This window comes from Alligator mississippiensis, chromosome 3, assembly GCF_030867095.1.
Source record: "Alligator mississippiensis isolate rAllMis1 chromosome 3, rAllMis1, whole genome shotgun sequence".
NCBI classification, from domain to species: Eukaryota; Metazoa; Chordata; order Crocodylia; family Alligatoridae; genus Alligator; species Alligator mississippiensis.
Window position 1 is genome coordinate 225,518,053 of NC_081826.1, and position 18,200 is coordinate 225,536,252.

The 18,200-nt window shown below is 44.0% G+C and overlaps 1 protein-coding gene across 2 annotated transcripts in view; it reads left to right on the forward strand.

Moving 5' to 3' along the window:
• TRIM36 (tripartite motif containing 36) overlaps positions 1 to 18,200 on the forward strand; it is a 55,753-nt gene that overhangs the window by 14,484 nt on the left and 23,069 nt on the right. The window contains exons 1-3 of one of the 2 annotated variants that reach the window (XM_059724926.1): positions 3,537 to 3,701; positions 5,692 to 5,929; positions 17,086 to 17,411. In XM_059724926.1, coding sequence (XP_059580909.1) covers positions 3,675 to 3,701; positions 5,692 to 5,929; positions 17,086 to 17,411 — 591 coding nt within the window. In that variant the 5' untranslated portion in view covers positions 3,537 to 3,674. Of the gene's footprint in view, positions 1 to 3,536; positions 3,702 to 5,691; positions 5,930 to 17,085; positions 17,412 to 18,200 lie in introns of those variants that run through there. The other variant, XM_006266874.4, reaches the window with a different exon arrangement.

Genomic DNA, 18,200 nt, shown 5'->3' on the forward strand with positions numbered 1-18,200 from the left:
CATTGTTTTCTTTTCCATTGTTGTCCAGACATGCTGTTAACAGGGTGAGATAGCAGAGCTGTAAAAGCATGGGTGCCTTGTCTATCCCAGTGCTATGAAGGCAGAATACTTTCCAAAAAGTCTAGCATGAGCACAGTCTATGCAGTATATTGCATCAATGAATGATTAGGGCACTGTTTGCAGAAGAAATGTGTGCTACTTGGATCTTTAAATCAATTTAGTTAAGCTGGTGCCAGTGTGTAACGAAGACATATATTCACAATTCCAACCCCATTTTATCTTAATGTAGTTACTGACTTAAGTTAAACTGATATAAGCAAAGGTCAGACAGGATTTGTACTAGTTTAACTAGCTTAACTTTGAAATCAGTTTAGTTTAAACCAATAAACTTTTCTAGACAAAGGGAATAACACAGCAGTCAACTGGCTTTCTCAGGCCAGAGAAGGAATTGGTAGCAGAGGCAGGATTAGAGTTTTGGAGATCTTGACTTCTGCTAGTTTTGGACACAATCAATTCCATGCACTTACTGTTCTTTTACCTCTCCTCTTCCTTTCACTCCCTCTTTGTTAGTCCCTTTTCCCTTTTTTGGGGAGGCTCCTTGAATTGCAGACCTTCAACTTTTAAGATTTCTCAAGATTCTAATTAAGACAAGATCACCTTCAGTGCTCTCTGCCAACTATAAAATAGTCTAAAATGCCTTTCTTCACACAAGCTTATAAATTCTTATCACAATATTCATACTGAGCTTGATATTGCCAATAGACCACAGAAGGTTCACAGAGGAGGATTTGTGAACTTAACTACCTGTTGATTGTTCCCTAGAGCAGGGGTGGTCAACCTGGGACATATGTGCTAAAAGTGGCACTGGCAACCTCTGTGTGTGGCATGCAGCATATTGCAGAGGGGCCAGGGGACACAGGAGCAGATTGGGGAGGAAGCAAAAAGCAGAACAGCAGATGGGGCAGGGGAAGGGGATCAGAGTGGCACTCAGAGAGGGGGCAGAACTCAATTTGTGGCATGCCCAACAAAAAGGTTGGCCACAACGGCCCTAGACAATGCCTTGCTCCATGGGAGAAAGTTGGTGCTTCCTCATCAGAATTAGGAGGATGAAACTGAAAGCTCTTTCAGCATAACTGTTCTGTTATCAGTTTGTGAACTAATAGCTAGGCAGTCTTAAATGCTTTGCCTATTCATAAATCCCTGGCTACTTCTCAGCTTCTACTATATATATATAAAAACACACACCCACCAATATTTTTTTTGCAGTGGTGGGGGGGGGGGGGGAGTGAAAGGTTATTTATTTTCTCCCAGTGCTGATGGAGCCTCAAATCTAGCCATTTTGTTTTTAATTGCACCCATCCCCATGTAGTCTGAGCACCTTCTGTGTTAATTAGTCTGAAAATAGCTTGCCTTGTTTATTGGAACCTTGTGCCAAGACTGCATGTCTTTTCTCCCATTATTATGACTCTCTGGAGAGAGGAAACATGCAGGGCTTGCAAAAGATTTGCGCTCTGAGAGGGTGGCTGGACTTGAGCTACTTCTCAGATCTGGGAGGGCCATCACTGGGTGCTGAAATCTCTTTTTTTGTGAAGGAATGAGAGAAGTTTGTAAATAAAAAAAGAACGGTGCCAACCAGCTTAGACCAAGGGAAGCTTTAGGGCATACAAGTTTGATGTGCAAGAATGTGAACATGGAAGCTGGGTATACATGTGTCCAGCTGAAGGTAGCTATGGCAGCTGGTTAGTTTCCCTGTCTCTCTCTCCTCTCTCTCAGAATTTCCCCTCTCCCTCCTCTCTCTCCCCTGCCTTTTGTATTCAAATTTCTCTCTTCTTACCCCCAGCTTTGTGCATGTCCTTTCACAGCATCTGATGGAGTTAGCCTCTGCCCATGAAAGCTTGTGATAGATAATTGTATTAAACCAGGGGTGCTGAACCTATGGCCTCCAGTGCTGTCAGCCAGCCCATGGGGTACCCTAGGGGTCTAAAAATTGGTGGTAGGCCTGCTGCCACATTTCTGGACTTGTGGGGAGCCCTGGACCTTGCACACTAGATTGGGTGCTTGATCCTGGCAAGTAGAGTTGGGCCCCAGAGCCCAATTGTGGCACATGGAGCACAATCCCAGCACTTAGGCAGTGGGGGGCCCAATCCCAGCATCCAGGGACCACATCCAGGTGTGCCAGGCTGGCAGAGGCAGCACGGAGCCCACTCCTGACATATCTGGCCCCTGGCTCCGTACTCACCCAATGCCACTCATCTGGGCTGTAGTGCCAAACCCTTGAGTCCCGCAGGGTTAGACTAGCAGGTGCAACTCTACCCTACTCCAGGCAGGATGCGCCTGTGTCTGCCTCCCACATGTCTGAAGCAGGCAGCGGTGCTGGACCCCAGGCCCGGGTCTCTCAGGCTAGTGACCCCTTCCTCAGAGGCCGGGGCAGTGACAGCCTGGCTCTGCCCGCTGGATCGGGGACTTCTGCTTCACTGAAGCTGCCGGGCAATGGCAGGGTCCCCAAGGGCTGGGCAGCGTGGGCCAGGGCAGGGCCGGGTGCTGCAGGGTGACGTTTGGTGGGCGGATTCTGCTCCATGTGAGACCTGTGGCTGCCCAGGGAAGATGCCTAAGTCTGGGCATGTATGAGGTGTGTATGTAGGGTGTGAGGGTATGTGTGTAAGGGGTATGTAGGGGGTGTGTGTGTAATCTGTGTGTAGTGTGTGTGTGTGTGTGGTGTGTGTGTGTGCCAGATGTGTGTGTAGTGTGGGTGTTTGATGTGTGGGGGTGTAGTGTGTGTGTGTGCTGTATACAGAGACAACCCAAGCAGGGTGCAGGGCCCCAGGCAAATCAGCCCGTGAGGGGCCCTGTCCCCACTCTGATCAGACCCAAAGAAGCTGCTGCTGCCATCAGCAGCGTTGGTGTCAGCAGCAGGTGAGGGGGGGTTGCCCCGATTCGCCCCCCCCCAGGGGTGACCCTGGCTGTACAATGTGTGTGTGGGTGTGTAGTGGGGGTGCGCGTGCCATGTGTATAGTGTGTGTGCGTGTATAGCATGTCTGTGGCATGTGTGTCAGATGCATGTCTAGTGTGGGTGTTTAATGTGTAGGTGTGTCGTGTGTGTGGTGCGCATGGGTGTGTAGCGGGGGTGTGTAATACATGTAGTATATGTAGGTGTGTAGTGTGGTGTGTAGTGTGGGTCATGTGTATGTAGTGTGGGTGTTTAATATGTGCGTGTGTGTAATGTGTGTAGTGTGTGCCTGGTGTGGTGTGGGGGAGTGTGAAATGCGTGTCGTGTGTGTAGTGTGTATCTGTGGTATGTCGTGTGTTGGGCGCGTCAGATGGGTGTGTAGTGTGGGTGCTGAGTGTGTGTGTGTGTGGTGCGTGTGTAACGTGTGTGAGCGCGGAGGGCGGTCCCGGCCAGGTCCTGCTGGACAGCTCCGCGCCTCCCGCGCCTGCGCCGTCCCGCCCCGCCCCGCCCGGACAGGGCGGCCCCGGCCCCGGCCTCGGCCCCGGCTGGTCTGCGCCGGGCCCCGCCCGCGCGTCACAAAGGGGCAGGTGCGGCCGCCCCGCCCCCCATTGTGCGCTGGGGCCCGTTGCCAGGCGGCCCTGCCCCGCTCCGCCCCGCCCCCTGCCCGGGGCCGAGCCGCAGCCTCAGCTGACGCCGCCGCTGCCGCCGCCACAGGGAGCGGCCCGCCATGGAGGGCGACCGGCGGGAGCCCGCTGTAAGTGAGCGCGGGGCGGGCTGGGGGGATCGCTGCCGCCCGGCCCGGCCCGGCCCGCACCCCGGGGCCCCGCGCCCAGCTCCCCGCGCCCGCCCTGGGCGCCCCGGCAGCTGCAGAGGCTTGAAAGGCTGCGGGTGGTCTCCGCTTCCCACCCGCCTGCCCGGGGAAGCCTGGACGCGGGCACCCGGCCGCAGCCTGGCACGGCTCGTCCAGCCCAGGGGCACGGGGGGAAGGAAATCTGCCCAGCCAGGCAGCTCTGCTTGCCCTTTGCTCCCTTTGGGCGCTGGAGGGAGACATGAGGTCCCAGGGGACCTGTCGGCGTGGCATGTTGAGAAGGAGCCTACTTGTTTTTGATCCTTTCAAGAAGTGACTAGCAGAGCCAGAAACAGTCTATAGAGGCATGAAAAAAAAAGCCTTTTTATTTACACAAGCGGAGAGCAAAGAATCTTACTTCCTTATTGCTGATGGACCTGACGTGCCTGTCTGGGATTCCGGGTCTGAGCAAGTGAAAAGAGAAGATTTTTTTCGTTTTTGTTCATCTTTAATGTCTGTGTAACCTAAAACTCGAAACACAGGGGAACATGATGTAGGCAGTGCTCAACTTGGAGCCACTTCCAGTTCTACTAATGTGCTCGTGTATCTGTATGTGTTTTCTAAACCAACAGCACAAGGAAATGATCATTTCATGTTTCTAATTTCTCTAAGTTTGAAAAAACAAGCTGCTTTTTTGGAATAATTTTCAGGCCATGTCTAAGCATCCTTAAAAGAAAAAAAAAATCAAAAGCTTTCTGTGGATGCTTAGAAAAATGTTTTCTTTCCAGTTCACCATTAAGCGGAGAATCGTGATGCTTGACATAAAAATATTCTTTTTTCCATTCCCCCCCTGGAAAGAAGTTGTAATCTTAACAATTGAGGATTGGATAGAAAGGAATATTTGGTAACCAGATTATAATTTAAAATCATGGGTTTAGTGGGTTTTAATTAACTTTTACAACAGGTTTTAAAATGTCTGGGTAGCAGACAGATGGTCACAGATAGTGTTCAAAGTAGCACCTAGAATCCAAGGACAAGTAGTCAGCACAAAAACAGTCTTAATTCAGGTTAATCCTGGTGAAAAGTAGGCAGTTTTAGCCTAAATTGTCAGTTTGAGTAAACTGTGGCGGAATTTAGAATTTAACTCCACTTGAGAACTTGTATTAAAATGACAACTGTCTTCTCTTCCTTAGGGATTTAAATTTAATTCAATTCCCCTTTTCATTTAAAAAAGATGTTCTTTTAGGGTTTTAAATTAATCTAAAGATTGATTATTTAATTAATCTTTTCTTCCTTAGGGTTTTAAATTAGTTCAGTTCCCCTTACTTTTCATTTTAAAAAGACATTTCCTTAGGCAAGTAAAGCACTTCAGTTTTGTGTTGCATAGATTGCTTCTTGGCCTCTTGTGAGCTAAAATCAAGTATATTGTCTTGTTTATGTATCAGTGAATGTTGGCAAAGTTTTCTTAGTGTTATCACCATTTGGTTTACCGTATTAATGTTATGGTCTCTGTGAGAGGTAAGGATTTCCTAAGGTGATATCATTTACTGGACCAATTGCATAGTTAGGATGGAGTTAGACAGTCTCAGGGCGCAAGATCACCTCCTTCAGGTCACCTGAAGAAGAATGCCTTCCATTCAAAACCTTCATTGATGAAAAAAGACTTGCATTTGAAAGTTTGCCTGACTCTATCCCAACTATGCAGTTGGTTCAGTAAAAGATATCACCCTAAGAAATCTTTGCCTTGCATAATTTCTGCACCCCGATGGCTATGATGTCACTCTAACACAACCATGGTCTTTATGGACATTTACCCTTAGACTAATAAAACACTCCAAAATACTCAGTTTTTGGAAATGGTTCCCCACCCATGTTATAACACCATTTCTGAATGCTTGTGTATATTGTGGGTCATCTTTGCTCAAATTATGTTCTTTCTTTGTCTTTCTTTTACCAGGTTACCATTAAGAACATTGAACGAGAGCTTATCTGCCCAGCATGCAAGGAGTTATTTACTCACCCACTGATCCTCCCATGTCAGCACAGTATCTGTCACAAATGTGTGAAAGAAATTCTGTTCTTCACACTTGAAGACTCTTTTACTGATGCGGGCTCTGAATCATCCAATCAGAGTAGCCCTCGTATTCGAATCCATTCTCCTAGTATGGATAGAATTGAAAGGGTTGCTAGATCGGGTACGTACTAGAACTTTGTGTAATCTCGTACTTTTATGTGAAAGACGTGACTTGATCTGAATGGTGTCTGACTTAGAAAAGATGTCCTCTCTGTACTTTTTAAGTGTTATAGGTAATTAGCTTGCAGCTGTATGTGAAATGTGGTTACACTTCAGAAAATTGACTGTGAGAATGTTTTCTTTTTTGGGGGGGGGTTTGGACAATAAAGGCAGACAAAGGAGCTGCTGTATTGAACTTGTATGAAATAGCCTTTAAATAAGGTATCCTGCAAATAGCCTTTTTCACTTCCTCATTTCCCACCCCCACCCATATTAAATAAATCCAGTAACTCGCTGGACATGTCTACACATGCACTTTACTGTGCATTAGACTATATGCACAGTAATTACTGTGCAGTAGATTAATTTAAGGTACTGCTTGCTAGTACTGACAGATACGGGTACTAGAAAATGTCGCCCAAAAAAATGTCGCCAAAGCATGTGTCTAACGCTCCCCGTCAGCTTACACGGCAGGGGGTCACAACTGCTGCCTAACTAAACCCTGAGCTCCAGGCGGTGGGAGGAGCTGTCGGAGATGCCAGCTTTACGGGCATCTCCGACATCATCTGCCAGCTTCACGGGCATCACGAGCTTGGGGCTACAGCTGCTCCCACACATGTGAATCCCACTTGCCCTTTTAAAAGCGGATGAGCATGGGGAAGCTCCCTTCTCCCTGCTCCCCTCCAGTCTCACCTTAATTGCCAGTGTTGCTGCAGGGCTGTTCCAGGACCCATGATCTCCACTTCATAGATTTCACAGACATTAGGGCTGGAAGAGACCTCGTAAGATCATCGGGTCCAGCCCCCTGCCCAAAGGGCAGAAAGTCAGCTAGGGTCAAAGGATTCCAGCAAGATAAGCATCCAAGTGTTTCTTAAAAGTGTCCACAATAGGTGTTTGCACCACCTCTTGGAGTCTCTTCCAGGCTTTGGAGGCTCGGACAGTAAAGAAGTTTTTTCTTATGTCCAGCCTAAAATGGTCTTGGAGGAGTTTGCGGCTGTTGGATCTTGTCATCCCTTGGGGTGCTGTGGTGAACAGGCATTGTTCCCCCAGATCCTGATGCATAACCCTTATGTACTTATAGGCTTCCACCAAACTACCCCCGAGCCTGTGCTTCTCCAGGCTGAAGAGTTCCATAGCTTGTAGCCTCCTTCATAAGGCCTGTTCTCTTGCCCTCTGATCATGAGCATGGCTCTCCTCTGGACTCTTTCAAGCTTCTCCACGTCCTTCCTAAATTGTGGAGCCCAGAATTAGATGTAGTACTCCAGCTGTGGCATGACCAAGGCTGAGTACAGTGGGAGGATGACTTCCTGGGTTTTGCTCAAGATGCATCGGTAGATGCAAGTCAGAGTTTTGTTTGCTTTGCCAGCTGCGGTATCGCATTGGTGGCTCATGTTCATCTTGTGGTCAGTCATGACCCCCAGGTCTCTTTCAGTCATGGTGCTACCGAGTGTAACATTGACAAGCCTATAAGCATGGTGCAGTTTTTTTTCCTGCCCCCGAAGGTGAAGCACCTTGCATTTCTCCGTAAAGAATGCTATTAGGCTTTCATCTGCCTATGCCTACCTTCGAAGCCTATCGAGGTCAGCCTGGATCACCAGCCTATCCTCAAGTGTGCAGTGGCGATGTATAGGGGGTACGTGGGGACGCACATGCACCCCTGAAAGCACCAGCGTACCCTCTGACAGGCTGTGCTTGCCGCTTAGGTGATGGGCAGGGGTGCAGGCAGGAGCACCAGTGCCCCCCATGCGAGCATCAGCCAGGGAGAGGGAGTGCCATGGTGCTCCCAGAAGTGGCTGCTTTGTGGTCAGCCATGGAGAACCCCCCCGGTCAACAAGATTGTCCTTGGTGGGGGGCATGTGCCCCCTCTGACTAAAATCACCCATGCAAGTGTGAACACTCTTCCCCAAGGTTTGGTGTCATCAGTGAACTTAGCCAGTCCACTTCTGACATCAGTGTCCAGATCATTTATGAACACAAAGAGTACAGGTTTGAGAACAGAGCCTTGGGGGACACCACTAGTCACTGAGTGCCATGTTGATTCGGTTCTGTCAACTACCACTCTCTGGGTCCAACCTCAGAGCCAGTTCCCCAGCCATCAGCCTCTGGATTAGTTGAGGCTGCAGTTGCCCAATTTTTCCATAGGGACATCATGGGATGCCAGGTCAAAGGCTTTTTAAAAGTCCAAATATATGATATCAACCTCTTTCCTTTTGTCCAGGTGATATGTCACCTGGTCATAGAGGGAAATGAGATTGGTCGGGCAAGACCTACCCGCAACAAACCTGTGCTGGCTATCCCTTACAATGTTGCCTTCTGTTAGCCTGTCAAGAATGGTTTCTTTGATAATTTTTTCCAAATTCTTCCCAGGATTGAGGTCAAGCTGATTGGCCTGTACTTTCCCAATTCTTCTTTTCTCACTTTCTTGAAGATGGGCACCACGTTGGCTCTCTTCCAACCTTTGTGTACTTCCCCCGAGCATCACGAGTTCTCGAATCTCCTAGGCCAGTGGTTGTGCTATGATGTCTGCCAGTTTCTTTAGCACTTTTGGGTTCAATCTATTCAGACCAGCTGATTTGTGAGGGTCCAGCCTCTCAAGATGCTCCCTCACAAGATCCACACCAGTGGTGGGCGTATATTCATCCTTACCCTGGTCATCCTGCATCATGTTAGGCAGGGTGGTCCCTTTGGGCTGGTGAAAAACCAATGCAAAGTAATCATTAAGCAGATTGGCTTTTTTATGGGTGTTGGTAGTCAGTTGCCCCAAGTGGTTTAGCAGGAGTCCAGTGTTGTCCTTTTTTTTCTTTCGACTCCCTACATATCTGAAAAAAGATTTTTTTATTGTTCTTGATCTGTGTAGCCAGTTGGAGTTCAGTTGCAGCCTTGGCTTTCTTGGTTCGCTCCCTACAGGTGCGGACCAGTGCAGAATACTCCTCCTTAGTGGTGTTTCCTGTCTTCCATCCTTTATAAGTCTCTCTTTTTTAGATGTAGAAGGTCCGTGAGTTCCCTGGAGCCAAGGGGGTTGTTGAGCCTCTTTACCACCTTTCCTATGGGTTGGGATGGACTCCCTTTGTGCTTCTAGGATCACTTCCTTAAGGAGCAGCCACTAATCATGAACTCCCCTCCCTGTGAAATCATGGCCTCTCAGGGCCTCCTGAACTTACGAAAGTCAGCCTTCCTAAAGTCAAGACCACTGCATTGCTGGCTGACTTGCCAGCTTTGTGATGGATAGTGAAACAGTGATCAACTTTTGTTCACTGTCACCCAACTTCCCCTTGATTCTTAGGTCGCTGATTAGATCATCCCCTTTGGCCAGTACCAGGTCCAGCAGCACCTTACCTCTTGTCAGCCGATAAACTTCTTGACAGATAAAGCTCATCCATGCATGTAAGGAAGCTTTGAGACTGATCAGATTTGTCTGAGTGCTCTTCCCATGAGATGTCTGGGTAGTTGAAGTCTACCATGACAACCGTGCACCGAGAGTGTGCAGCCTCAGCCAGTTCCCTGGTAAATTCTTGGTCAAGCTCTTGTTCCTGATTTGGAGGTCTGTAGTAGACTCCTACCATTGTATTCCATTCACCACATTCCCCTCATATTCTAACCCAAAGGGTCTTCAGTCCTCCTTGGGTGCCAATCTCAACTTGTAGGGACGTGCAGCTCTCCCTCATATAGGGAGCTACACCCCTGCCCCTTTTTTCAGCACACACTCTCCTGTACAGGGTATAGCCATTTATACCCATAGTCCAGTCATAAGTGGAGTCCCACCAGGTCTCCATTATCCCTGTGAGATCGTAGCCCTTTTTGTTTAACAGAAGGACCAGTTCCTCCTGTTTATTCCCCAAACTCCTAACATTAGTGTACAGGCAATAAGTATGCCATTGGAGGCCCTAGGCTTCCTTGTATTCGTGGAAGAGCTCTGTTCGTGGGTTGGGGTAGGAGTGAGTTCCCTTGAGCATCCTAACTTGCTGATTTTTGTGGTTGATGCTTGGTGGTGAGCTTGCTCTGGTGGTTATCCGCCCATCCCCTGGTGAGCTTAGTTTAAAGCCCGATTGAGCAGATCAGCCATTCCGGCTGAGAAGAGCTTCTTCCCCAGTGGAGTGAGGTAGAGGCCATCTTTTCCCAGCAGACCACTGCCTCTCTCTCTGAAGAGCAGACCCATCAACTCCTCTCCCTAGGGGATGCTACGGAGTGCATGGCTTGCTCTTATCTGTGCTTGCAAACAAAAAAAACCCTTTGCAGAAATTCTAGTTTCTCAAATAAGAGGCTTATGAAATTTTTTTAACATGGGCAATATTTCTCTAATGTTGTTCTTGGAAATGGCTAAATTGTTGTAATTGAAATTGCTTTCTCTATCTCCAAGCTAAATCATCGGATAGACATCCAACCTGGGAAAGCTTCAGGTGAAATGCTTGAAGTTTGCCAAAATTACAAGCACCTGAAAACAAGATCTGTAATGGCAAATATTGGGCAACTACAAATGTTGCTGTGTGGGTTACCTGTGATATAGAAATATATGGCTCCATTCCGGTGTGTGGGGTATGAGGTGTGGTCTCAGAAAACAGAAGCTACTTGTCTGAATGTAAATGGTACTAGAAACAGTTTGGTCCCCCCTCTTGGCTGAATGTTCTGTGTATTCCCCTAGCTAATGTGCTTTTGTAGAATAGAGCGGGTTTTACAATAGAATCTGACTGGGGGAAGGGACATATACCCATTTCTTCATAAGGGAAATTTGTTAGCTAAAACTCTGCTTTATGGAGCTATTATCTACACAACTTACTTTGTTCAAATATAGCTTTGTTATAATAATGCAGAAAAATCTGGTGGTGTTTATACTACAAAAATTGTCTGTATTCACGAAGCACTGAACTATTCCCAAGTGAAATGAAATGGGCCTTTGTCTTCGTTTTCTTCCTTCTTTGTGTTACAACTGTGTAGTGTATTAGGAAACTAAACAATTTTTCATTTCAGATTTACAGTATTTTACTGCAGTGGGGAAGAAAACAGTTGTTGCTTTCTTATGCGAACCATTAAAAACAATTGGTGAATCTACACTTCTATTATTTCTAAAAACAGCTTTCTATTCATTGTTCACAGCCTCACAGCGGAGGTCTTTTGGGTGGAGAGGTAGAACTATTTCACTCTTTGTATTTCTGTAGATAGTATAGCATTTAGATATTAAGTAAAAAATCATTGATTGGCATATAGTTTAAATATCAGTGGTCAAGTCTGCAAAACAGTTTAGCAAGTGGACAAAGATATGGAAGACTTCTATTTGGAAGACATTTTATTCTGTGTTGCAATTAGCCTGAAGGTCAACTGGACTCAAACACACACATTTATGTGGGTTACACAGTTTCTGTAGATGTGCTGTCTAATGTGCATTCCTTTTTAAGGGAACAATTTCTCATCTGCTACATAACCAAGCTTCAGTACAACTAAGTATAGTTTTAATTTCAGTAAGATGTAAAGAGATAGTTAGTCTGAAGTCAGGCAGAAGGCAGGGCAGAGATGCACCTTACTGACCTATTCGACTCACCTTTTCCCCTCTTGGCAGTGCCCCCTTCCTCCTATCCTTTGTCCCCCTCTATATAGAACCCCTGCTTTCTGCAAGTCGATTCATAGCATCTTAGGAAGTGGTAGGCTACAAAAGCTTATGCCTCTCTCAACCTGTTAGTCTTTAAGATGCCATTCTGTCCAGTACAATTTAAGTGATGATCTCTAGGTACCATAGTTTTTGTTTTCTAGCTTAAAGAGAAAGAAGTATTCTTAAAGTTTGTATTGCATTATAAAAAGAGAATGAATAACTCTTGAGAGAAAGAAATGCTAAAGAGGAAGTCGCTAGCCTGACTGAGTAGTTCTGGCATCCAGAAACTGCGTTTTGGTGTATAAATGTAGGAGGAAAGATCGCAGTTTCAAAAACAGTGGTGAAATGATATATAAATACAGTAGATTTGGTTCTAACTTTTTTGAATATTCAAATATTCAGTTGACTTTTCCTGTCACTTAAAATGTCAGACTGGGATTCATGCTGAAAATTAACAGTATAATAGCAGCTCTTCTTGAGTTGTCAGCACTAATCACTGTTGTACTGATGCATCAAACTGAGAACTACTATTTTATGGGAGGAAAAAATCACTTCTACAGCTGTTGGAGGACATTTACTTTTCCCCTTTAAGTGATGATCTTAAGCTGCTCTTTCTAACAGCATATTGTTTTAGAGCTGAGGTTCAGAGATTCAGTGTTTCCTTGTTAAGCTCTTCTTTAGTTTCTGGATGCACTCAAAATCAGAACAAAAGTTAATTGGATTTATTTTATATTCAGAGAGCTTAATTAATCACAGCCAACTTGAAAGATAGTTGATTTAAAAATAGCTTTACAGTTTCAGGTATTAAACCTGCTCCGGAATATGTCTACTAACTCTTGTGCATTTGCGGTTGCTTTAGTGGAGTGATTTTTCAGCCAGGGTGCCTCGAGGTCCTGGGGTGCCATGCAGTGCTAGCACTGTTAGGCATGCAAATAAGATTCATAAGATAAACCCAGCAATTCTGAGTAGGAATCCATGTTATTGAAAACATCCTAACCTTTTGTGGGTTTTCTGAGATCTTTGAAATAGAAGAATCACCCCATTATTTTTCTGTAGTCACAAAACAAATGAAAACTAAGAGCTGGCATTTTCTGAGAGATGCCTTGAATCTATTGAGGGCTGCCTCAAGTCTAAAATGGTTGAGAACAACTATAGCTTGTCACTTGGCTGTGTGACGGACCCAAAGTGAGGAAACTGACTGTTTAGGCAAAACATGGAAGGTCCTTCTTATGTAAACCTCCCAAATGGCAAAAATAAAGACATTTCAGGGTTATTCTTGCAGGTCACGGTCCATCTTTTTTAAAAGATATTTAACTTGGGAGACAGCTTCTTTCTGTTAGGAATGAAGCCGTTTCTAGCTGTTGTATTTTCAAGCAACACTTAAGATTAATTTAAACAAAAGATTTTAAAGTCAGACAAGACAATAAATTTTAAGCATCTAATTTACTGAGTTGTTCTTCAGTTTAGGACTCTTCATGGTTCTTCATGACCTTACTAACTTTTGAGGATACTGTAGATGTGAACTCTTTAAAAAAAATCATGGCAGAGTCCAGTTGACCTTTAAGATATTATTTTCTAACCCCCCTCACAAATTGAACCTTTTTATTTTCCATGACCACAGAATGCTGGTGATATCTGATTTTACATGTTTGTTTTTCCAAGTGATTTGTGTTTAAGATGTGGTATCCCTTTTCTGATTTAACTGCCAGAGATGGTGCTGTTCTCTAATTTAAATATAGGACGCTGTCATGGAGGAGATTTTTTTTAAAGGTTAGTTTATTCTTGTCAGCTGTTGAAGACCCCCATCTGCACATGCATTGTCTCTAGCAGGAGAACCATATCTTCATAACTTAATAGTGTTGTAGAATCTATAGGGCTAGAGAAGGAAGTTGCACACAAACCGGTTTAAGTGATCAGAAACTGGTTTAAGCTTGTAACAGAACAGAAGTTCAGTGCACATAAACCAGTTTCAAAATGACTGAAACTGGTTTAAGATAAATCTGGTTGAATGTAGTATCAGACTTAACTGATTTAGGCTAAACCAGTTTATAAAACTTCTGTCCCAGACCCCTTCCTGGTTTAAGTTAAATCAGAGTCCCTCAGCTGGGGCCTGGGGCCAGGAAGTGGGGTTAAACTCACTTTCTCCAAAGTACAGAGCTGCCTTGCCCTGCTGGCTTACTTAGTGCTGGCTGTGACTGGACTACAAATTCCAGAGGCACCTGGAAGCAGGAAGGGGAAGTGATGAGTAATCCTGCAGAATCCTACTGCTGTGATTATGTCCTGCAAATTTCAGAGACCTCAGGGGCAGCAGGAAGAGGAAGTGAACACACAGCCTGTGCTGGCTTCTTGCCAGAAAGCCATGCTCTAGTGCCCCCTGGCTTCTGGCCTGAGCCACTGCAGACATATGGCTGCATTTCCTGAATCAGAAGTGCGTATCTGTTCATTTGCTTATTGGTTCAATTTTTGCAGTTCAGACTAATCTGCAAAGACTGAATCAGTTCAGCCTCAGGCTTTTTGACTGTCTGTGCTTAGCCCAGAAGTTTATATAACTTATGATACCAGCAGTAGGATGCCTTCTAGTTGATAGTGAGTGTAAATATCCAGAAAAAAATGAAGTTAAAAGTTTAATATTATTATAGTTTTTGAAATTTCCTGGGAAAGCTGTATGTAGAGTTGTTTGGTAGAAGGCAATGTAAAACATAAAAAGATACCTTGTGTTCTTGGATCAATAAATTGATCAGAATCTTACTTTTAACAACTTGTATTTTTTAATAAAAATGGGAAATACCAGGCTAATTTACTCTTCAGATACATGAAGAATCAATCGGCTTCAGTTTTTAAGTTATCTACCAGTAGCATATGCTGACATAGTTAACATATGAATTTCTTGTCTCCATATGAATTTACAGACCTTGTATTCTTTGAAGTAGTTGTTAGTCTAAGAAGAACAAATCATTAGCATTGAATCAGTGAAAAGGGATGGAATATCTTAAGATCTCTTGGATTTCCTGGCCACTGAATATGTTGGTATAGGCATGGTGTCACCAGTATATGTATAAAGCATGGCTTCGTTATCACAATCTTGTCTTGTTTCATGTGTGACAAAGAAAATGGCTGACTTGTATCTGGGGTTAAACAAATTCATTCCCCACATTTGTGTCAACTTAGTCCAGACTTCAGAAGCATGTTTGAGATTGCATTGTTTTAAACTTGACCACTGCACCAAGTTTTTTTCACCTGCTATTTTATGTTTTTGGTATTGCTCCTTAAAGCATTGTATTAACCACTTGTGCCGTAGCTATACAAACCAGTGTTTGATTTTCTGTTAATTCTTTGCTTTTTATGTAAGCATCTTTTGGTGGCTGTTCTTCACTGCATGGTATTGCATGAAATTATCTTCAACCCAGGTCTTTCAGGCTTGCTTCAAAGCCTATGTAGAAAGTGTATATTTGTGTATGCATGTCCTGGGAGCATACATCTTTATATAAGGCTTTTAAACTGTTACTGTTTTATCCATTGCATGTGTGTGTTATTCTACATATGCCAAGTTACAGATATTGCAGGGCATGAAGTTTGGGTTATTACATTCACATCAAGTAAGTACCAAGAAACTTTGTATTCCTTTTTAGCCAGAGATCTAAACTGTACCTGACCTACAGTAACTGGTTTAATTTCACTTTTTTCCCTCCCATCGAAGTAGCCTTATTTCCATATGTTATCTAGGCAGAGAGAAATATGTGATTTACTGAACTGGAGAGGCACCATCTGCTTGTGTACATTTGCTCACTCCACAGTTGGACTTTTTATTCCCTGTCTTACATATACAGCTATAACATGGTGCATATTTTAGGACAATCATTTTTCACCACAATGAGAAGACTTGTAAAGAAATTCATTTATTCTGGGGGACCTTTTTTCATTAGAGCAATGCAGAATGCCATGAAGTCTGAGATGAGAAGGAGTAGTTAGTGGCACCTTGAGACTTTTTTTTTTTTATTTAATGAAGTCTTCACCAAGGAACTCTTCAAATTATGTGAGGCTTTATGTCTGCTTTATCACAGAGGTTGATAAAGGGTTGATGTATTGGTTAAAAAGAAGTGTGTGTAATTAGTTGATGTTTGCATTATCTATCTAGCTAATCTATCTATCCCTCTTGAAAAATTAACTTAAAGTTCCCTTTAGGTCCTGCAGTCTCATTTTTCCCCCCAGTACAGACTAGGGTAGGGTATGCTATATATTAAACCTGCTAAAAACCAAATGTTGGGCTTTCCTTTGGTATCACGCTTGGTGGGCTTCTTTTTTATAGAGTATTTAGTTCTGAAAAGCTTGTTTAAAAACAAGCCTGTCTAAACAGTTCAATTAAAAACATTCAGCTCAGTCTGTCCCTACTGGGATTGAATGATTTGGCCGGAAGCTTCTAGTGTTCTAACAGCCTACCTGTCTTGTCTTGTATTTGTGGGTCCAAATGTTCCTTCCAACCCATGTTTGTAAAAGCTCAAGTACATTTGGATTTTGGGGAACAATACTGTTTATTGTCGCTCTGAGATTAAACAACCTTCACTTTGTATGTTTTATCAACACCCCCCTGATCTATATTTGAACAGCCATCCATCCAGACAGATTTTAGAAAGTTTGTATGTATGTATAAGGCAATCGGGACTCGTAGTAGAGATGATATCTTTTATTAGACCAGCAAGATTTTTGCAAAAATATGTCTTTAATTGCAAGCTTTTGGGCACACACCCTTCATCAGGCATTGGAGAAAAGATTGTAAAAGTTCTCCTGGGTAGAAATGAAAGTTCATATTTCATAGGATTTCACAGAGGAGTCAATAGATGGAAAACTCCTCTGGGCAGTCAGCTGATAGCTGTGTGTATGTATGGTATTTAAAGATGGTACCATCCAGACAGATCCAAAATTAAATTACTGTGGTAAATCTTTGAATGTTAATGGTAGAACCTCAGTTTTTGATATTTTTAGAATTTAGTTTGGAAAACCTTCCATGGTGTAGAGTAAATATTTCGATTATACTTCTAAGTATGTTTGTCCAAAAATGCCTTTCCACCAGAACTATAAATGACAAATACAGGGAGTTTTTTCTACCTTGCACAGTACTGCAGAAACTAATTGCTCCATTGTATAGGTATTGTCTCTCACAGTGCCTGGACTATATAGTGCTTGTTTTTTGAAGAAAAGCAGCCCCTCAGCCACACTATACTATTTTGTACTCTTACTAGAAACACAACTTCAATGCTGCACATCTGGTATTGAATTAGTAAAATGTTCTTACCCCAATTTCATTTGGAATTCAATTGTAACTTGCTCTGTCTTCTGTGTACAAATGAGTCAATTCTTTGAAAAGGCAAATCTGTTCTCTTTGGCTTGGCCGAATGTGTCAGAATTAGTATTGTACCACTTCTGAGAGGTGTGCTGAAATGGTTCAGAATTGACTTACAGATCCCTGTCATTTATGATCTCTCCCCGCTTCTGCCCTGTTTTTCCCACTTTTTTGTAACTAAGACTTGCTGTCTATACAGGCTGGAAACGCAATTCATTGACTCCTAGAACCACCATCTTTCCTTGTCCTGGCTGTCGGAATGATATAGATCTGGGAGAACGTGGCATCAATGGCTTATTCCGAAACTTCACGTTGGAAACTATAGTGGAAAGATACAGGCAGGCAGCCAGGGCAGCCACAGCTATTATGTGTGATCTCTGCAAACCTCCACCTCAAGAATCCACAAAGAGTTGCATGGACTGCAGTGCAAGCTATTGCAATGAATGCTTCAAAATACATCATCCTTGGGGAACTGTAAAAGCCCAGCATGAATACGTTGGACCAACTACTAACTTCAGGCCTAAGGTAAGTGCTGTTTAATCTAATGTACCATATGGATGAATCCTGCAGATATGTTACTTACCATGTGTATCTCTTGCCCCACTCTAATATACTACAGAATATATCTGGCCCAGTGTTTTTTTTTATGACTGATAACCATTTCATTTGAACTTCTAGACTTTATTACTAACATGTACTGAAGAAATCATCAGCCACATATTAAAGTTATTAGTCTGATGTTAATGTGGTGGGTGTTGACAAGTGTAGGAGCACACAGAGGAATGGTTAGAGGTGTGTGTGTGTGTGTGTGTGTGTGTGTGTGTAGATTGTCCTTAGAATGGTCTTAATTCCTGATTTCAGTGACTTTAGTCACTGAAGTTTACTTTCACTTTTCAGTGAAGTAGCAGAATAATCAGAGTTCTGCAATGAAATTTCCTTTTGGATTCCTTTCGATATCCAAATAAGCTCAGGGATAGAGGTGCACCGATATATTGGTCCTTTATCAGATCAGCACCAATATAAAGAAAATGGATTTTATTGGAAATCGGCCTGATGTGGCTGATAATTTGGCCGATTAAATGCCTGTGCATGCATGCAACCACAGTTCAGCACTTAGTCAGTGAGGAGCACAGCCTGGCAGCTTGGAGAGCTCCATGCAGCTGGTAAGTCTGTTGTGGTAGATGGGGAGGGGGGAGGGAAGGGGCATGGGGTGACAGATCAAGGCCCCTGTGGTGAGGGATGGAGTGGGGCTGGGGCTGGTGCAGGCATTGCCCAGCTGGGGCAGGGTGGCATGCTGAATGGAGCTGCGGCTCG